The sequence below is a fragment of the Humulus lupulus genome, chromosome 4 (assembly GCF_963169125.1).
Source record: "Humulus lupulus chromosome 4, drHumLupu1.1, whole genome shotgun sequence".
Taxonomy (NCBI): Eukaryota; Viridiplantae; Streptophyta; class Magnoliopsida; order Rosales; family Cannabaceae; genus Humulus; species Humulus lupulus.
In genome coordinates, this window is record NC_084796.1 from 174,375,965 (window position 1) to 174,398,903 (window position 22,939).

The 22,939-nt window shown below is 37.0% G+C and overlaps 1 protein-coding gene across 1 annotated transcript; it reads right to left on the reverse strand.

Moving 5' to 3' along the window:
- Positions 1–9,691: 9,691 nt before the first annotated feature.
- LOC133832681 (uncharacterized) lies at positions 9,692–10,327 on the reverse strand. The gene has a single exon (XM_062262993.1). The coding sequence runs from the start codon at positions 10,325–10,327 to the stop codon at positions 9,692–9,694; it is 636 nt and encodes a 211-aa protein (XP_062118977.1).
- Between the last annotated feature and the right edge of the window lie 12,612 nt (positions 10,328–22,939).

Here is a 22,939-nt window from a genome sequence, read left to right on the forward strand (position 1 = left end):
GCCACACTTCATGGCTCACTAAGTGATGCTTCCCTTGGGACAATCTCTCAGTTTCACAAGACTTATAGGTCTGAGCCTGATAATGTGACTAAGTGACCTTTAGCCTTGTATTTTCACCATGTACTGGGGATTTTTTTCTTGGTGGATTTTTGGCATCCACAGTTAATTATACAAAAAGACTTAAGAACACTTGATAGGTTTCAAGAGGTAAATATTTTTGTCCTCAAATATTTGTATACATGTGTATATAATATATAAGTATATATATATGTTCCATGATTAATGATACTTCATATTAATTATTCCTGTATGTATTCTTGAACATATAAATTGTTATATGAGAGGTGGAAATTTTTTTGTTTTTATCAACTGGGCCCACCATGCTATTTCGTTGCGCACTCTGATTGTTTTTCCAACCATTGGCATCAAGAGCATGTCATTCATCTCTGCATATTATTAATTATTGTGTGGGATTATGAGCATTTTTATATTATATGTGATATATATTTGAATGTATGGATGTTTATATTAATGATGATAGATTCTCAAGGGTTGTTTATAAATGTGTTTTTGGGTTTAGGATTGTTCTCAAAATTTCTAGATGAAAAATGTAAGTCAATTTTTGGGGCATAGGAATTTTGTAATTTTACTTTTCGAAATGTAAATTATAAAATTGTTGTAATTGGATTCAATGGAGTTTGGCACAAAATTTGAGACAACGACCCCCTCCCCCTGTTCGTACGTCCGTACGAGCTGTACGACCCATCCGTACACCGTACGGATCCGTATGGCATGGTTGTACAGCTCCGTCCCTACCACCGACGCTCGCAAGCTCTCCAGCACTGTGGCCGGCCAAACTCATCCATGCTGTTGGGACCCCTTGCCGCTGCCCATCTTGATGACTCACCAAGGGTTTGTGTCATGCAAACCCTAAGGCGTTGTTACCAAAAATGTTTTAATTATTTAATTAATTAAAATTTTGAAATTAAATTAAAATGTTTTTAATTTTTAAATTTCTATAATTGAAATAGTTTTTATTATTTTCCTTAATTAAAATCAATTTAATTAAAATATCGAAAATTAAAATTATTTTTAATTAAATTGTTTAATTTTCTTTTTGACTTAAATAACCCAAATTCAAATTGGGCCCTATAAACTATTTGGGTGTTAAACCCCAAAGTTTAATTAATTTAAAAAGTTGTTTAAGATAATTAAAAGTTGTATAATTTAAAATGGATACGGAAAATGGTGCCATTGGTTTAACAAGACTACATCTTAAGGCTCGAGATAAAGGCATTCTTCATCAGACCTTAGCTAGTCTAGGTTACATTTTCATGTATATTTTGCAAATGTTGTTTTTTTTTAGAAATACCCAAAAGTTACCGATCCTGTTTTATTTATTTATTATAAGTGTTTGAATATGATTGAATTGTTTAATGTTTTGTCATGCATTACAACATGCCATTCATATACCCACACAGTATGCAATTATCATGCATTAAATTCGTGTAGAAACATGATATTAGGAACGTCCAATATTTTATTATATGTTTATATAAGATAATTCATATAATAATAAATTAAGTCTTAATTAGTTAAGATGGTAAATTAAAAATTAAAGTTGTATAATTTACTATTTTAATAAAAAATATTTTATTATAATAAAAAATGATATTCTTTTAATTAAAGAAAAATTAAAATTAGAATTAACGACATAATTTATTCATTTTTATTTTTTGCTTAATTGGATAAGTTATTATTAGAATATCATTTGGTAAAAATAATTAAATTTATTTTTACAACTAAATTAAAAAAATATTGAATTTGTGAAAAACACACTTTTCGAAAATAGTGAAAGGGAGAGGGAGTAATGACAATGAGTCCCATGGTCTCCATTATTGGTTGAACACCAAGAGGCATAGGAAGGGCCTCGTGTCACCTCCGTTTGTGGCTTCCCTAAGAAAAGGCATCCGAAGATGTTTATTTTATCTCATGGTTGACTTCACTTATGAGAATATACTTAATGATGTATTTCAAGTTTGACTGACCCCTAACACACACTCTTGAGTTAAGTCGTTAATTGAAAATAATGGGTTACACTCCGAAAGTGTGTCTAGGCTTTCGAGCACGACTAGTGCATCTTGACCAAACTAGCGGTAGTTCACGAGTCAAAAGTGAAAAAGATGTTTTTAAGTTTTCACTTGTGAAATTGAGATTTGTCTCAAAATTAATTTGGAATTAGTCTGACCTACCCCAAGGCTGGTCCATTAATTTTCAAATTAATTTATCATGGATTAGTATATAATTTTTATGTGTTTTTATATGTTGCATTCATGCATCATTTTTACTTTTCTGAATAATATCTAGTATTTATTATATGTTTTAATTCATTATATTTTATTTATTTATTTCCAGCAACAATGGTTAATTCTCTTATTCCTGATCAAGGACTTGAAAACTTGGGAATCGACACACACCCCATTGATAGAATCTTGGAAAAGATTCCATTTAGTCTTAAACGCATAAGAAGATGGAATGAAGGAATTAACATTGTCCTTGGAACACATAACTTTTACAGAGGGATCTTTGATCCACCTCTAGAGGTTCCAAGCTTTTCATCCATCTTTGATGAACATGAAAAATATGGTGAATGGATGAGATTGATTCACCTAGTACGTCAATGCATGTTATCGACCATGCATGGCGACTTTAAAGAAAGATATATGGTTATTGAAACTGCATACGAGATGTGGGCCTTAATAAAGAGTGATGCTTTGTAATGCCCCGATTTCTCGAGATGTCACTTATGAAAGTCCATTTAAATCAATAAATAAAATAACCATTTAAAATACTATTTTATTGAAATAAACAAGGCATGAGATCTCACTATTTCTTCAATATAAAACATTTTCAAGTCTTAAAACTTCATCTAACATAAAAAAACATAGTCTGAAAGTGAAAAAAGTTCATTAAGTCTTTAAAATATCAAAACGTTGTGAACCCTCTGCTAACATGTAACATCCACACCTCGAGTCTGCTTCACTCACTGTGTTTCTTTGCCTTTACCTCAATTGTAAAAAAAATATTCCTTTATTCTACCTCGAACGCCTCGCTGAGTGTCCTTGTTGAGAACTAGATCCTCTGAAAATGCCCAAATCGGGTTCGCCGGAGCTATCGCCGGAGTTTTCTTCTTCTCAGGCACAGTTTTGCTGCGTTTCAACCCTTCTCTTGCTTGGAAAATGACCCCCTTGTGTCCAGAACTTCAAAACAATAGACCCCAAACCAAAAAGATGTCCGTAACCCCTTGTTCCGAAGTCTTCTTCTCCAACTCTGTTGTACCACCAAAAATGGAGCAAAAAAATGCATTTTGCGTTCTAAGCCTTTAAGCTCCAAGTCTTTACATCCAAATTAATCCTTGGAGTCCCCTAAGCTTGTACACACACCACGATGCACCCAGAATTTATCTAAACACTCTCAAATCTGAAATCCTCCATTAACCTTAACTTTAATGCTGAAAAATGGTGGATTTCGAAAACAAAACTTCTAGGTCATTTTATCACATCAAAAACCTTCCTTAGATCATAAATAATGCATCTAAAATTATCAAAACTACCCAGATTTTCCCTAAGCTTCCCGAACCCGAAATTATCCTTTCTCTCTCTAGGTTTTGTGAGAGAAACAGTTCTTTCTCTCTCTTTGCTTGCTTCCCACAATTTCTCTCACTCAGAAACTCTCTTGATCGTACTATAACAAGAAATAAATGGTAAAAGATAACTTAGTTGACATTTGAACGATTTTTCCTCTAATTCCCACAAAACTAGGGATTTTTCCTTTACTTTAAAAAAAATTAAATAATCAAAATAAATAATATCTGATTATATCAAGAATTTTAATAAGATATTTGGGATATTATTTATCATAAAATCTCCTCAAAATATCTCTCAACAAATAAAAAAAAAATAGGGGAACTATAGTCATTTCATAATTGCTTATAATTACTATTATTTAATCCATTTAAATAATAGTAATATAACAACTCATAAAAAAATAATAAAAAAAACTCATACCATATTATTATTATTATACTCATAATAATAATAATATTCATAAAATAAATAATAACTTTAACCCGAGTCATTATTTATTTATTTGGCATTACGCACATGCCAGCCAGGATTTTACAATCATTTTCAAGATATTTAAACATAAGAAACCATGAATTTTATCGCCATTGGAAATCATACATATCCAATAATCCATCGAAGGAAAAGAAAGAAAAAATGACAAAGATGCACACAGTGGAAAAATTACGAAATTGCCCTTCAAGGAAAATAGATATTACAAATTATCCCCCCTTAAAAAAAAATTTCGTCCCGAAATTTCACCGAAACAATATTAGATACTGTTGTAGCATATCTGATTCGAGTTCCCAGGTTGCTTCCTCAACAACATTGTTCCTCCACATCACTTTCACTAAGGAAATAGTCTTATTCCTTAGGACCTTGTCCTTCCGATCAAGAATCTTCACCAGATGCTCATCGAAAGACAAATCTTCCTACAAACCCTAAGTCTCGTAGCTTAGCACATGTGACGGATCTGACACATATTTACGAAGTTGTGACACATGAAACACATTGTGCACCCTGACTAACGATGGTGGTAAGGCTACCCTATAAGCTGCATTACAAACTCTGTCCAATATCTCAAAAGGACCGACATACCCGGGACTCAACTTCCCTTTCTTGCCAAACCTTTTCACTGTTATTCCTTTTCGTGGTGTCACACGAAGAAACACATTATCACCAACCTCAAATTCAACATGTCTTCACCTCAGGTATGTATACGATTTCTGTCTGCTTAAGCTGTGACCATTCTATCCCTGATCTTTTGAGTAGCCTCATTTGTACGCTGAACAACACTGGCCCAAGAAGTTTACTTTCTCCCAACTCATCCCAATGGAGTGGGGACCTGACTTTCTTCCGTACAACATTTCATAAGGAGCTACCCCAATGGTAGACTAATAACTATTGTCATAAGAGAACTCAATTAGAGGCGGATATCTACTCCATGATCCCTGAAAATCTATGACACATCTCTCAGCATATCCTCAAGAATATGATTTGTTCTCTTGGTCTGGCCATCTGTCTCAGGATGATATACGGTATTGAACTTCAACCGAGTCCCCATCGCTTTCTGTAAACTTTCCTAAAATGATGCCATAAACCGAGCATCTCGATCACAGACAATGGAGTATGGCATCCCATGTAACCTTACTATTTGATTTAAATAAAGTTCAGCAAACTTGTAGTGTCCCAAATTTGCTAATAAGGCTTTCGGCCTTGATTAATGTGCATGGAGGGCAATAAGTGATTTATTATATGAATATGTGAATTTGATGAGTATGTGATTAGAAATGCATGTTTAGGTGAATTAAATATGCATGTGGGCCCCATTTGATTATTAGGGGCATGTTTGTAATTTTAGCCCGTTGAGGGCATAACTACAATTTTTGTGATTATTGTGAATATTGTGATATATTTTTATTGCACGATCCGAGACAGTCCTAGGGAAAGGTTTAGCTAGAAAGTCACAACGGGGTCGAATACCTGACTCGGGTCGAGTTGAGGGATATTTCGAGTATTAGACATTTTATTGGGTTATGAAAATAAATATTTGGAGATATATTTGAAGTTAGAACGTTTAAGAGGGAATATCGTGGAAATTTACCATTTTTCCCTCGGGGAAGTTTATGGTACCCCGAGCCTTTGAGGTAACCTTAGAGACTAAGTTAAGTAAACAAAACTAAGGATATGTTCAGAAAACTAGGAACCGACCCAAACACTTTTCTTTCTCTCTCATTTTCTCTAAACCATACCAAGGGGAAACTTTGAAGATTAAGCTAGGAATTGGAGCTTTAAACTTGGGGAATAGCTCAGTTTCAACTTGTAGATTCAAGCTGAGGCTAAGGTAAGCTCTTATCTGTGATTCTAACCATTAAACACTGTAAGTTATTGGCTGAGTTTTAGTTTTAATAAGTCTTGGAGGTTGAAGATTTAGTTTTATTAAATTTTAGGTTTTGTTGCTGAGACTATAATAGAACTTCTGCGATGATTGACTTGAATCGTTGGGTTGATTTTGGGGTAAATTGGTTTGGTTTTGGAGGTAAAAATGGAGGAGTAATCTGGGCTCAAAGGGTCGGGCCGTGGCATTGTTCTTGCTGAGCGGTGACCCTCTAGAACAATTTGGAGGCCAGGACGAAGGGCGGGCCGCGGCACACCATGGATTGGGCCACGACGCGCATGGCCTGTTTTAGGGGTTGGGGTTTCTGGTTGAGGTGGGCCGCGTCATGGGACCTTGGGGACGTGACGTTTAGTTGATTTTTGGACCCCAAGGAGGTTTTAGGCTTGAGAATCCAAAAGTTAAGGCTCGGGATGGATTTTATCACCCGGATTGATGGAATTCAAGGCCCTGGAGACTAGAATTATAACCCAAAGTTATTTAGTGGATTAGAACTTGATGGATGGATGTTGTTGATGCGTTGTGACTAGGTTTTCAACGAGGCTCGGACTAGGGGACTGTGCTCAGGATATTGGTGCTCGAAAAGCTCGGGACACAGGTAAGAAAACTGTTGTACCCGTAGAGCAGGGCGAGGCCTTATAGTTTGTGTTGCAGGGCACGACCCTATATGATTGTGTTGCAGGGCGTAGCCCCATTGATTATGTTTATGCGTGTTTAAGTATTTTTTTTAATTATACTATGTGTGCATATTTTTTAATGAAAGGCAGGGGTCGGGAATGGTGAAGGCCGAGAACGGCAAGGGCCGGGAACGGCGAAGGCCGAGAACGACAAGGTCGAGTACGGCAAGGGGCCGAGAGCAGCGTTAAGCACGTGGAGTGTGAATTGCTAGGGTGAGACCCTATTGGATACCTAGGATATCCTCACTGTGTAGACCGTGAACCCCGAGCCTGGTAAAGCGCCTGGGACGACATGGCCAATATGTGTTTAGCCTGTTGGCGGTTTTGTTACGTGTTGAATGATGGTTATGCATATGTTATTTGCTTGTGTAGAGTTTTCTTGGTAAGCTTCGGCTCACAGGTGCTCTATGGTGCAGGTAAGGGTAAGGGGAAAGTCAACCAACCATGAGTACGGAGAGTGTGAAGCAACGTGTACATGTTTGGCCTGCCTGGCTGCCACAGCCAGGGGTCTTTTTGGGAGATGTTTGTATTAAACCTAGTTTTATCGTTTAGTTGACTTTAATCATATTTTTGAGTTGTAAAAATTTCTAAACAGTATTTTGGGATCCTAAATGTTTAATGCTTTATAATTTTCAATGAATGACTACATTTTCAAATTATATGACTTTTATTACAGTTTAGCTACACTTTTGACCTAAACCCTCAATTAGCAAGTTAATTACACGTTTTAAATTCACTTAGTAACGGCTCTAAGGAAGTAGGGCGTTACAAATCTGGTCCATGGAAAAATTCATGCGTATTGGTAAGAAATGGGCAGACTTGTTATACATATCCACTATTACCCAGATTGCATCATGCGGTTTCGTGGTCTTAGGTAACCCTGTCAGAAAGTCCATAGATATCTCCTCCCATTTCCACTCCGGAAGATTCAGTGGCTGTAACATTCCTGTTGGTCTTTGATGTTCTGCCTTGACTTGCTGACAAGTCAAGCATTTCGCCACATAATTCGTAATATCCCTTTTCATACCAGGCCACCAATACAACGTCTTCATGTCATGATACATTTTAGTGGTCCCAGGGTGAACTGGGTAGAATGTAGTATGAGCTTCTGTCAAAATCTCCTTCTTAAGTTCATCACTATCAGGCACACAAATACATCCCTTGAACTTTAATAACCTAGTGTTTGACACAACGAAGTCTTTGGCAGTTCCATTCTGTATATCTCGCTTTAGGTCACTAAACCTTTTTTCAGTAATCTGTCCTTCCCTAATCCTCTCCAGTATGGTAGACTGAAGTGTAACCTTAACAAGTTGCCCTGTTATCAGCTTTATACTAGCTCATTCCATATCTTCTAGAATCTTCCTAGATATTCCTTGAAAAGTAGAAACCATTCCCGGACCTCTACGATTAAGAGCGTCCGCTACAACGTTGGCCTTACCGGGATGATACATTATTTCACAGTCATAATCATTTACTAACTCTAACCACCTCCTTTGTCTCATGTTCAGTTCCCTTTGCATGAAGAAATACTTGAGACTCTTGTGATCGGTGTAAATTTCACATTTCACCCCATACAGGTAATGACACCAAATTTTCAATGCAAACACCACTGCAGCCAACTCTAAATCATGTGTCGGATACCTTTGTTCATAATCTTTTAATTTCCTTGAATCATAGACAATCACTTTAGCATATTGCATCAACACACCACCTAACCCTTGCTTTGATGCGTAACAGTACACTACGAACTGCCCTTCTTCCATCAACAAGCTAAGTACTGGTGCCGATATGAGTCTATTCTTTAGCTCTTGAAAGCTTTGTCCACACTTGTCTGACCAGAAAAACTTTAGATTCTTCCGTGTTAGCTCTGTCAACGGTGTGGCTATTTTTTAGAACCCTTCTACAAACTTCCTATAATAGCTTGCTAAAACCAGAAAACTTCTAACCTCAGAGGCATTCTTTGGTCTAGGCCATTCTTCCACTGCAGCAATTTTAGTAGGATCCACCTTAATTCCCCCATCTGTAACAATATGACCCAAAAATACAACCTTAGACAACAAGAACTCACACTTTTTATATTTAGCATACAACTGATGTTCTCTCAGTCACTGCAAAGTCAAACGCAGATGTTCCTCATGTTCCTCCTTTGTCTTAGAATATACTAGTATATCATCTATGAACACGATGAAAAATCAGTCCAGATATTCTTGGAAAACTCGGTTCATTAGGTCCATGAATGTTGCTGGGGCATTTGTGAGTCCAAATGACATCACCATGAACTCATAATGCCCATATCTGGTTCTGAAAGTTGTCTTGGGAATATCTTGATTCCTTATTATTAGCTGGTGGTACCCTGACCAGAGATTAATTTTAGAAAACACCCTTGTCCCATGAAGCTGGTCAAACAAATCATCTATTCTTGGCAATGGATATATGTTCTTTACTATCACCTTATTCAGCTCCCGATAGTCAATACACATCCTCATAGATCCATCCTTCATCTTGACAAAAATGACTGGTGCGCCCTAAGGAGAGTAGCTCGGTCTGATAAACCCCAGCTTGAGTAATTCTTCCAACTATGCCTTAAGCTCCTTCAGTTCTGTTGGCGCCATCCTGTAAGGTGCTCGAGACACTGGTGTTTTCCCTGGCATAAGGTCTATCACAAATTCAATCTCCCTATGAGGTGGTAACCTCGACAATTCTTCAGGAAAGACGTCGATGAACTCAGCGACTACTCTTGTTTCTTCAGGCTTCCTTTCTGCTTCTTTAGTGCCATTGACCATGATTACTAGGTACCCTAGGCACCCGTACATCAACAACTCTATGGATTTCATCGCTGATATGATAGGAGTTTGAGGTTTCTTGCTTGTTCCCCAGTATTCAAATGTCTTTCCGCTTTCTGGTGTAAAGACTACTTTCTTCCGCTTGCAGTCAATAGATGCTCCATATTTTCTCAAAAAATCCATGCCCAATATTACATTAAAATCACATAAGTCTTACACAATTAGGTCTACAAACAGTTCCCTACCATCTATCCATAATGGTACAACTCTAAACCAATTTTTAGATTTTTCAACCTCCCCAGATGGTAGAATAGTCCCAAAACCCACATTAAACAATTCTATAAGTACATTTACATGATTTACAAGGCTACTAGAAATAAATGAATGAGATGCACCTGAATCAAATAAAACTTTACATGTAGTATTGGCCATAGGAATCAGACCTGATACGATTGAAGGGCTAGCATCAGCTTCTGCCTGAGTGATCGCAAAGACTCTGGCCGGAACATATTTATCATCCTTCTTTTGCTCCTCTTTGTTTCCAGCCTGATTCCATGATGGACATTTGCGCTTGATATGCCCTTCTTTTCTACATTTATAGCATGATTTGGCCCGACATTCCCCAAAGTGGTGCTTAGTGCATTTAGGGCATTCAGGAATGTTTCTACCCCCATTTGAACATGTTTCATTACTAGGCTTGGGCCGTTTTTCATGTCCCGACTGTCCAGACTGTTCTTGCCCTCTCTTTTTGTGATCATTCGAAGTGGTTGCCCCACCCTTCTTTGCATCTCTTTTGGCGGCATTCTCTTTCCAGATTCTTTCCTCGCTCCTCTCAGCAGTAAGAGCCATTTCTACAACTTGGGCGTATGTGAACGCGCCCCTCTAAACAATCTCCATGTCTCGAGCGATCATCGGCTTCAATCCTCTCACAAAATGATCTACCCATATACTATTAGTAGGTACCAAATTCGGTGAAATTTTTTCCAATCGATTAAATTTCTGTGCATAATCTATCACCGAGAGATTTCCTTGCACCAATCTCGTGAACTCATCAATCTTTGCTGCCAGGACCGCAAAATTATAATATTTTTCGTTGAAAACTTGCTTGAACCCAACCCAATCCATGGTATTAACATTATGTGCCTGCTACACAACCTCCCACCAAAGACGGGCATCCATTCTCAGCATATAAGATGCACACAACACTCGCTCATTGCCCTGGACCTTCATCATATTCAGTATGTTTTCAATGCGGCTAATCCATTCTTTTGCTACAACCGGATCTGTACTCCCATCAAACTTAGGAAGATGCTGCTTGCAGAATCTTTCAAACAATGGCTCTAGTCCATCCACTGCAACAGGAGCTACCATTAAAGTCGGTAGTTGCTTGTTATTTTGCACCTGTTGCTCTGCTTGTACTGGCGGTGCAGGCTGGTGCCTTAGTTGATGGATCACGTCCTCTTGCCTACGAATGGTTACTTCCATTGGGGCAAAACGGTCCTCCCATCCTTGTGGTGCTAGCGGTGGCTCAACTTTTTCTCCTTCACCTCAACCTCTACCACGGCCTCGGCCTCTATTAAGTCTAATGGATCTTCTAGGAGGCATTTTCTAACTCCTGAACCACGCAGAACAACAAACATAAGGAATAAATATTTAATGCCATCATGAAATCGTATTTACGTAGACAATCGCTTAAGTACAATTATGTGCAAAACATTAAAGCAACATTCACACAAGTAAGAATTACCATTTACAGTATAGTGAGTCGAGCTCATCCTTGGCGATGTATTTTACATGTTAGGGCTTACCACAGACTATTTAGGCCTGTATTCTCTAATACCAATTGTAACGCCCCGATTTCTCGAGACGTCACTTATGAAAGTCCATTTAAGTCAATAAATAAAATAACCATTTAAAATACTATTTTATTGAAATAAACAAGGCATGAGATCTCACTATTTCTTCAAATTAAAACATTTTCAAGTCCTAAAACTTAATCTAACATAAAAAAAAACATAGTCCGAAAGTGATAAAAGTTCATTAAGTCTTTAAAACATTAAAACGTTTTGAACCCTCCACTAACATGTAACATCCACGCCTCGAGCCCGCTTCACTCACTGTGTTGCTTTGCCTTTACCTCAATTGAAAAAAAATATTACTTTGTTCTACCTCAAACCCCTCCCTGAGTGTCCTTGTTAAGAACTAGATCCTTTAGAAATGCCCAGATTGGGTTTGCCAGAACTATTGCTGGAGTTGTCTTCTTCTCCGGCGCTGGCGACTCTAGGGCTGAGTTTTGCTGCGTTTCAACCCTTCTCTTGCATGGAAAATGATCCCCTTGTGTCCACAACTTCAAAACAATAGACCCCAGCCCAAAAAGATGTCTGTAACCCCTTGTTCTGAAGTCTTCTTCTCCAAGTCCGGTGTACCGCCAAAAATGGAGCAAAAACATGCACTTTGCGTTCTAAGCCTTTAAGCTCCGATTCTTTACGTCCAAATTAATCCTTGGAGTCCCCTAAGCTTGTACACACGCCTCCGTGCACCCATAATTTATCTAAACACTCTCAAATCCAAAATCCTCCATGAACCTTAACTTTAATGGTGAAAAATGGTGGATTTCGAAAACAACACTTCTAGGTCCTTTTATCACATCAAAAACCTTCCTTAGATCATAAATAATGCATCTAAAATTATCTAAAGAACCCAGATTTTCCTTAGGTCTTTCTCTCTCTTTTCTTGCTTCCCATGATTTCTCTCACTCAGAAACTCTCTTGATCGTGCTATAACAAGAAATAAACAGTAAAAGATAACTTGGTTGATATTTGAATGATTCTTCCTCTAATTCCTTGAAAACTAGGGATTTTCCCTCTATTTTAAAAAAATTAAACAATTAAAATAAATAATATCTGGTTATATCAAGAATTTTAATAAGATATTTGGGATATTGTTTATCATAAAATGTCCTCAAAATATATCTCAACAAATCCCAAAAAATAAGGACATTATAGTCATTTCATAATTGCTTATGACAACTCATAAAAAAATAATAAAAATAACTCATGCCATATTATTATTATTATTATACTCATAATAATAATAATATTCTTAAAATAAATAATAACTTTAACCCGAGTCATTATTTATTTATTTGGCATTATGCACATGCCGACCGGGATTTTACAATCATTTCCAAGATATTTAAACATAAGAAACCATGAATTTTATCTCCATTGGAAATCATACATATCCAATATTCCATCAAATGAGAAGAAAAAAATGACAAAGATGCACACGGTGGAAAAATACGAAATTGTCCTTCCGGGAAAACGGATATTACATGCTCAATTTTTAAGATACGGGGTAAATTCGATTTACTCAAAAACTATTTAATATTTTGAATGGTTGATTCAAAATTTGCCAGTAATATTATTTTTCATTTGTTCTTGTTTTCAAGGATGCGGAAATCGTTTGAGAAAAAGATTAATTGCATTGAAACGAAAGCGAAGAAAAAATGATGAAGATGATTGAATAAAGAAAATAATGGTTTAGAATTTTTTTTTTTTTTTGTATATAAAGAAATAAATATTATTTATTTATTTTTAGTCATTTTGAAATAGTTGATTTTCATTATGAAGAAACTAATAAGTTCTTTCTTTAAATTGGTCCTAGAATTCTTTCTTGAAACTATATTTTAGGCTCCTTTATTGATGAGTGAACAAGTTTAATATTTCTTCTAAATAATAAATTCAGTTGTTATTTTCGAATTATATTTGTTCTACCTATTTCATCAATGAGTATAAATGGTAATTATGAATTATTCATTATTGTGCAAATCATAGATTTACTAAATAAGGCACAGTATTCTAACAACAGTTAAGTGAAACATATATGTGAATTATTTTTGAGATTGATTTATAATTAAATAGACACATAAAACAAATAAAAGACAGTCTTGTATTAGAATCATTCATTGGTTCTCTCCCTATTTATATAGTCTTTTAATTAAAGTTAACCAAAAGACCTTTCTCTAATAAAGGCTTAAAAATCACATAATTGTTTAGCTAATACATAGAGATGTATGTTGAATATTTTAATGATCAAAGCTAAAAGAGATAATAAATAGTAAGTCAATATTGATTGACAATTATTTAAGATATGTTTAGCTTTGTTGAATGCAAAAGAAATTTCTAGAAATTCCCATGCATCGTTCAAAGTAAAGTCACTTAAGACATATTTGATCTGATCAAAAGGAAGTCTAAACTCAAATTTGGAATTCAAGTTATCTGCATGTCAACTTGGAATTCAAACCCAGCTCACATACAATTAGAATACTAAGCAACATTAGTATTTTTGAAATGGAATATAATCATATTAGATAAGATTAAATATATAATGAGTGATCATCATCGTCTTTATTATTTCAATAATTTTGACACTTGTTATACTCTGTACATGTTTGATTGTACAACATCAAAGACTTAAAAGTTGGGATTCACAAGTAATTATGTGATTAAAATTGAAAGTTTTCCATGAAGTCATTTATTGAAACAATTTAATAATCATAAAAGATTACAATTTTTTTTGTATCTCATAAATGCTACTTTAATGAAGCATGATTATTATAATCTCTATATTTCTAGTTAACTTGTACTAGAAATAATGACTATAAGTCAAGTAAGCGAGTTACTGATAATTAACAATGATAAAACCAAAAAATATCATAAATTATGTAAAGCTTTATTGTAGTGGGAGCATTAGTTAATAACTAATCCGTTACAAACATAAAGTTTAGTTGGTTGTGTGTAACATAATCTAACTATAGTTCATTCACATACTAGTATGTAATGAAAGGTTTTTAATAGAAAACAATGGTTGAAACACCATGAATCTAGAAATGGAATTTGAAATTCCAATGACATCTGGATTCTTGAACATCCAACTAAAGTTCATTAAACTTTAGTTAGCAACAGGATATTCAAGATGAAGAGGAGAATAGAGGAAAGTATAGACTGTTCAAAGTAAGGTTAATAGCCGAAGGCTATAAACAGAAAGAAGAAATTTCTTACTCGAATAAATACCTTCTACTGTGACCAAGCTTAAATCTATATACATACTCTTATCAATTGCTTTATCCATGGAAAGTGAGATTTATTAAAATGGATGTCTAAGTTGTAGCGTCCCAAATTTGCTAGTAATGCTTAGGGCCTTGATTAGTGGGGGAGTTCAATAATTGATTTAATTATGTTAATATGTGAATTTAATGATTATGAGATTAGAAATGCATGTTTAGGTGAATTAAATATGCATGTATGCCCCATTTAGTTATTACGGGCGTATTTGTAATTTTAGCTCGTTGAGGGCGTAATTGTGATAATTGTGTTTATTGTGATTAGTACCATGAGTGAGTGGTGAAATATTTGTGATGCACAATCCGAGATGGTCCTAGGGAGAAATTTAGCTAAATGGTCACAACAAGGTTGAATAGCTGGCTCGGGAGGAGCCTAGGGGTATTCTGGGAATATAATATGTGTTCGGGAATTATCAGGTAACGAGTAGTAATTTAGCAATTATTTGGACAAGTCGGGATTGAATGAGGATTTATAGGAACACTTGAGGAATTAACGGGACATGGAAAATGATGAAATTTCCCTTGGTGGCACTTGAGGATTAAGATAGACTTAAGGGGTAGTTTAGACTTTTGGCTAAGGGATATACATGGTTTAGGATGCTAAGACTTTAGAAGGAAATAGAAGCAAAAGAAACAACAAGAACTCTAACCCCTCTCTCTCTTTCATTCGGCTATCTCTCCCTCTCTATGGTGCTATAAGATTTTGATGAAACCTTGAGGATCATAGGCTAAAGAACTGGTGGATTGGACTTGTTGTGCTAGGGGATTAGCTCAAGATTGAAAATATCTCAGAGGTAAGGGCCTAAGCTTAATCCATTATGTATAATTTTGCTGAACTTTGCTGAAATTATAGGTTTGCATGTGAAATGGTTTTTAAGATTGATTTTGGGTGTTTGATGAGTGTATGGAGTAGTTTGTGGATTTGTTGTGATGTTTAGGCTATAAGGATAAGAAATCTAGGCTTAATTCTGAGTTTGGATGGTGTTTGGGGTATGAATTATGGGTTTAGGCTCGAGGAAGACGTGAGAAATTGGCTGTTTTCTGGGTTTCTAGGACTCACGTCGCGACCCATGTGTGCGAAGGGCTTGGGGAGGCCTGAGATTGCCCAGGCCCCGCGACGCAGGGCTTAGCGCACTATGGGTCGCGTCCCTCAGGAGAGAGTGCTTTGCCCTCTGTCTAGTAGCTGGTTGCGGCCCTAAATTGAAAGAAAGGGGAAAAAAGAGGTATTTAGCTCGAGAACTTGAATGTTAAGGCTCGGGAAGGATCCTGCTAGCCAGATTAGTAGAATCCAAGGTCTTGGAGGCTAGATTAATATTCTAAAGTTTTTTATTGGTTTAGAACTTGATGGATGGTTATTATCAATGCATTGTGACTAGGTTTTCAACGAGCCTCAGGTTAGAGGACTGTGCTCGGGATTACGGTATTCAGATATCTCATGACACAGGTAAGAAAACAGTTGTACCCGTAAAGCAGGGTGTGGCCCTATTATTTGTATTGCAGGGCGCGACCCTACTGTTTACGTTAATATGCGTTTAAATATCTGTGAATATAATGTATGTTTATGAATGAACAGCGAGGCCGGGAACAACAAGAAGCCAAGAAGGGCAAGGGCTTGGGATCGGCTTGATCACGCTAAGTGCAGGCCACTAGGGCGAGGCTCTTTTAGGATGTTGTATCTACCCACTTGGTGAAGAGCATGAACCCATGGCCTAATAAAGTGCTTGGGAGAGTGTAGGCCTCTATGTGTTTAGCCTGTTAGCTGCTTTGCTATATATTGTTGAATGTTATGTTATATGTTATATGTTGAGTTTTCTTGGTGGACATCAGCTCACAGATGCTCTATGGTGAACGTAAGGGCAAAGGAAAGTTTGACCAACCATGAGTACGGAGAGTGTGGAGCGACGGATACATGTTCGGCCTACCTGGCTGCCACGGCTAGAGTTATTTTTTGGAAAATGTACTATAATGGTTGTTTTGTCGCCTAGGTCAATTGTGTGTATATTTTGAGTGGTAATAAAATTTTCGAAGTAGTATTTTTGGGATCCCAACTGTATAAATTTCTTTAATTTCATTCAATGTCCAAATTTTATAATTTTTGTCATTAAACAAGTTTAACTTCAATTTAGTCACACTTTTAATCTGAAACCTCGATTAGCGAGCTAATGGCACATTTTTAACTCACATAATAATGACTCTAAGGAAGTAGGGCATTGCAACTTGGTATCACAGCGTGCCAAGGTTTATGGTTCCTGGAGATTGATCGAACATGTACGCTCACTGCCAGTGAAAAGCTCGACTCAGGGTTGGTTGGTAATTAATGAAATATATGCTTAATTGCTTGTTTACGTGCTCTATTTGCCTGGATATATAGATAGAGTATGATGACTGTGTTATTATATATGCATGATGCTAGGGCATGGCCACCCTGATTGTTATATGCCATCTGTGATATGTGGACTTGCTGGTATGATTGGTTGATGAAATTGGGATGTAGTTTTGGATGTTGTTATCATGCCTGATTTGTGGTGTCAATGATTGCAGGCACATTGTAGTAATGCCTCAACAATCAATTAAACTTCACGACAATAAGTCAAGGATGACAACCAGGGTCAAGACCCTCCACCTGCCCCACCAAATTGGCAACAGTTATTTCCCGAGATGGAAGCTAGACTTCATTGAACAGAAGAAGAGCTTTGACAGTTGAGGCAATTGGCCCCTTCTCAGGGAAAAAGGTGGGAACCTTTGAGGGTGGCCCATACGCACTGCGGGAAGAGCAGTGGATGAACATGATTTCTTCCATCCTGGATTTTATGAGGGTGGAATGGAATGAGAGAGGCTGTGCCAGCTACATGTTGAGAGAAGATGCCCGCATCTGGTGGGATGTTGTGTCTCAGAGAAGGAATATTGCAATCATGACCTGGGAATAGTTCAGAAATATATTCAATGAGAAGTATTACAGTGTTGCAGTCCAAACTGTGAAGGTTGATGAGTTTCCAAACCTGACTCAGAACCGGATGACAGTTACTAAGTATGCTTTGAAGTTTGATCGGTTAGCGAAGTTCGCGCCGGACTTGGTGCCTACTAACACAGCACTAAGAGATAGGTTTATGCAAGGATTGAATGTTATGATCGCCCATGGCATCAAGATAACTTTGGATCCGGGAACTACCACCTATGCTCAGGTAGTGGAGAAGGCCCTTATAGCTGAGGGGGCCGAGGATCAGATATGGAGAGAAGGCGCTGCTAGGCGGGATGCTTGGAGGACGGTGCCTCATTTTATTGGATCTAACTGGGGTAGTGGCCCCAGTGAGCAGGAGAGAAGGCCCCCAGACTCTTTTGTTTCTCCTGGCTTGGATAGAAGGGCACGGGGTGCTTTCAATGGCCTTCAGGGCGGGGGAGACAACTGGAGGAGTTTCCCAGTGTGTTCGCAGTGCAGATGACGACATCAGGGATTGTGTAGGATCAAGGCCGACTTTACTTGTGGGAGCATCAGTCATTTGAGAAAATAATTCCCACATTTGGAAGAGCCAAAATAGAGCGACAGTCTCACTCCTGCTAGAGTGTTCACCTTGACCAAGACTGAGGCTGAGGCTAGCCCCTTGCTCATGACAGGTCAGATTTCTAGTGCTGGTTCTTCTTTTACTGCATTGATTAACTCAGTGGATACTCATTCATTTGTATTTGCTAGAGTGATAGATTAGTTATGTAGGCCTAATGATTTGTATGCTTGGGGATTTCATAATTTGTTGCCGACTAGGGAACTGGTAGTCTCTAAGAGATGGGTTAGAGCATTGCCAGTAGAGATAGATAGTAGGGAGTTTTTTTTGTGGATCTGATTGAGCTAGCAATGGACGACTTTGATATGATCCTAGGGACGGATTGGTTATCAAAGTACGGGGCGACAATTGATAGCAAGCACATGATGGTGACCTTTGAACCAGAAGGAGAGGTAACCTTTGTATTCGTGGGGACAGTGAGTGGACCGCGAGTACATACGATTTCAGCACTGAAGGCTAGAGACCTAATGCAAGAGGGTAGGATTAGATTCCTAGCAAACATTGTGGATACTTCTAGAGTTATTTCGATTAGGCCGAATGAGACCAGACTGGTATGTGAGTTTCCTAATTTGTTCCCTGCAGACTTACCAGGTTTGCCACCACACCGTGAGATCAAGTTCATCATAGAGTTGGCACCAGGGGCGGAGCCAGTATCTAGGACATCCTATAGAATGGCTCTGGCAGAGTTGAAGATACTGAAGATTCAATTGCATGAATTACTAGATTTTGGATTCATCAGACCGATTTTTTCGTCGTGGGGTGCTCCATTGTTGTTCGTTAAGAAGAAGGATGGATCCTTAAGGATGTACTGACTATAGAGAGTTGAACAACTTGACCATTAAGAATAAGTACCCATTACCTTGGGTTGGCGATTTGTTTGACCAACTACAGGGGAAGACAGTGTTCTCCAAGATTGACGTTCGGTCAAGCTACAACCATTTAAGGATTAAAGAGGAAGACATACCAAAGACTGCTTTTCGCATGACGTATGGACACTATGAATTCCTTGTTATGTCATTTGGATTAACCAACGCCCAAGCAGCCTTTATGGACTTGATGAATAGGGTCTTCAAGGATTATCTAGACAAGTTTGTGATCGTATTCATTAACGACATACTGGTGTACTCTCAGTCAGAGACAGAGCACGAGCAACATCTACGCCTGGTATTACAGTGGTTGAGAGAGCATAGGTTATATGCTAATTTCAGCAAGTGTGAGTTTTGGCTACCCCAAGTAACATTTCTAGGTCATATTTTCAGTAAGGAGGGGATTCTAGTAGACCCAAGTAAGATTGAGGCGGTGACAGATAGGCCCAGGCCGAGCAGTGTACCAGAGGTTAGAAGCTATTTGGGATTGGCAGGGTACTATCGGCAGTTCGTCGAGGGATTCTTTAGAATGGCCACACCATTGATCAAATTGACGTGTAAGAATACTAAGTATGTATGGATAGATAGGTGTGAGAACAATTTCAAGAAGTTGAAGCGGCGACTAATCACCGCTCCAGTATTGAGTCTGCTGTCAAACAATGAGAAGTTTGTAGTCTACTGTGATGCTTCCATACAGAGTTTGGGGTGTGTACTGATTGAAGCCGGAAAGGTAATAGCCTACTCATCGAGACAGTTGAAGGAGTATCAGCAGAGGTATCCCACATGATCTGGAATTAGCGGCGGTGGTATTTGCACTTAAGGTTTGGAGGCATTATATGTATGGCGAGAAGTGTGAAATATACACTGACCGTAAGAGTTTGAAGTACTTCTTTACTCAGAATGATTTGAATATGCGCCTGAGCCGTTGGATGGAATTGGTAAAGGATTAAAATTGTGAGATTCTATACCATCTTGAAAGGCCAATATGGTGGCTGACGCGTTGAGTGGGAATGGCCCAAGACAGTTGTTCAGTTCAAGGCAGATATCAGATAAGTAGCTGAAGAGATGACTAGAGCATGTATTGTGTTGGTAGTTGGACAACTATCCAACATCAATCTTCAGTCCACACTCCTTGAAATAATCAAGGAGGCACAAGGGGATGATCCTCAGTCGAGAGAGCACAAAGAGGGCGTCTTAACCGGAGTGGCTAAAGACTTTTCTATTTAGGAAATGGGATTACTAATGTACAAAGGTCAGATTTATGGTGCGATGGATTTCGATATCCGGGGAGAGATCTTAGATGAGTCTCATACCACTCCCTATTCTTTACATCCAGGTACGACGAAGATGTACCAAGATTTGAGAACGTTATATTTGTGGTCGGGAATGAAAAGACTGAAAATCAGAGGCCAGCAGGGTTGCTGAAGCCTCTAGGTATCCCATAATGGAAATGGGAGGATATCACCATGGACTTCGTAGTTGGATTACTGAAGACTGTGGCATAGCATGATTTAGTGTGGGTGATTGTGGATAGATACACCAAGTCAGACCACTTTTCTCCTGTTAAGACAACTTATACTGTGGAGCAGTATGTTGAACTATATGTGAAGTAAATTTTGCGACTACATGGGGCTCCAAGGTCGATAGTATCTGACATGGGTCCACGATTGCAGTTCAGTAACGCGTATCATCGACAGACGAATGGCCAATCTGAGAGAGTGATTCAGATACTATAGGATATGTTACGAGCCTGCATGCTGGATTTTTGGGAACTCAATGATATATCTGGCCGGGGACATAGTTTAACAGATATGGAATCTATACCTTCTTATAGATTGAATAATGGTTCCCTATTGGGTCGATTTTTGGAACTGAAAAGGTTATGAGCGCTCACATCGCAAACTTGTTGTGACACAACCTTCATTAGTAAAGTCAATGTTACACTAGGAACTAGATATAGTTAAAAGGGTAAAACGGTAATTTATTCTCTTTTAGTTATGAACCAATAATAGAAGAATAATGTTGTATGTAATGTTTATATCAATGGACACTTTATTCTTTAATAAAGTTCTCTGTAAATTTATGTCTATAATTATGAAGAGTTCATTCTCATATTTATAGTGGAGTAATCATGGGATTAATAAATATGATTATTTAATCAAAGGGCTTTGATTAATAATCTAATATTTATTGGAGCTTGATAATATAAGTTTATAGGTCCCCAAGGTGGCTCTATCAACACCATATCAATGTAAGAGTTGATACAAAGGTAAAACTATAATTTGGAATTTTGAGAAGAATTTTATTATTTGGGTCAAATATACACTTATATGATAATTGGGGTTGAATAATTAATTTGGAATTAATTATTGAATTTCGAAAATATATTTATTTATTTAAATATAGAATTTTCGAAATAAATATAATAATAAATTAATTAATTTTAGAAATTAATTATTTTATTTGAGTGGGAGAAAATAAAAATATTAAGTCAAAATAGTTTTGATTGATTGATTTTTAAAAGATGATGTTAATGATGATCATTGATTTGAATTTTGAATTTTGAGTTTAAAATTTAAATTTTGAAATATGGTTGTGATCTTTTCCTTAAAAAGATGATGGCATAGTTGTGAGAAGGATTTATTTAGTTAAATAAAAGCAATTAGGAAAAATGCAATATTCCCTGAAAGGGAATAGTGCCACACGCATGACACAATACGCATGACACAGTCCAAGGACTATGCCATACGTGTATATGATGCTGATGAAGTATCATTATTGTTTTTATTTTATCTATTTAACTAGTTAATCATTTTAAAATAGATTTTTTCAAATTTGGTAAGTTAAATATTACCTAAATCAATTCCTATCATCATTATGATTGTTTTATTATTATGAATAATAATGTAATATATAATCTATATATATTATGTGATAATAAAAGAAAATCAAATGGTTATTCAGAAGAGTTTTAGAAAATTGTTAGACAAGAAATTCTTCATCTTCTTCTCATATTATTCCAATCTTTCTCAGGCCATAATCAAAGTACTCATGTGTTGAGATAAACTTGTGATTTCTAAATTACAAACCCTTGTTCTCTATGTGCCCACCCACATCTTGAGGTGTGGAGAACATTCCAGAAGATCGTGGTCTTAGTACTTAAAGCGTTGGATAGGAAGATTGTTAATTATACAAAAAGACTCAAGTACACTTGATAGACTTCAAGAGGTAAATATTTGTGTCCTCAAATATTTGTATACATGTGCATATAATATATAAGTATATATATATGTTCCATGATTAATGCTACTTCATATTAATTATTCCTGTATGTATTCTTGAACATATAAATTGTTATATGAGAGGTGGAATTTTTTTTGTTTTTATCAACTGGGCCCACCATGCTATTTCGCTGTGCACTCTGATTGTTTTTCCAGCAACTTTTTCTCCTGAAGCCATGCTTAAATCCATCCGCATACTCTTGTCCATAGCTGCTTGCATGGATTGCGAGATATGGCAAATGGATGTTAAGACAACTTTTCTGAATGGCTATCTTAACGAAACCATTTATATGTCTCAACGAGAAGGGTTCATCGTAAAAGGACAAGAGAAAAAAACTTTGCAAGCTTCTTAGGTCAATTATCCTTTCTAAAGAGTAGTGTCTTAAAACACCTTAAGAAGAAGAGGATATGAGACAGTATCCCTACGCCTCTACAGAAGGCAGTGTAATGTATGTTGTGCTATGTACAAGACCTAACAATTGTTATGTAGTAGGGATAGTCAGTCGTTATCAATCCAATCCTGCACTGAGTCATTGGATTGCAATAAAGAATATTCTCAAGTATCTTTGGAAAACTAGTGAATATATGATTATTATTTTTAATTAGACAGATGATCGCAAATTGACTTCTGG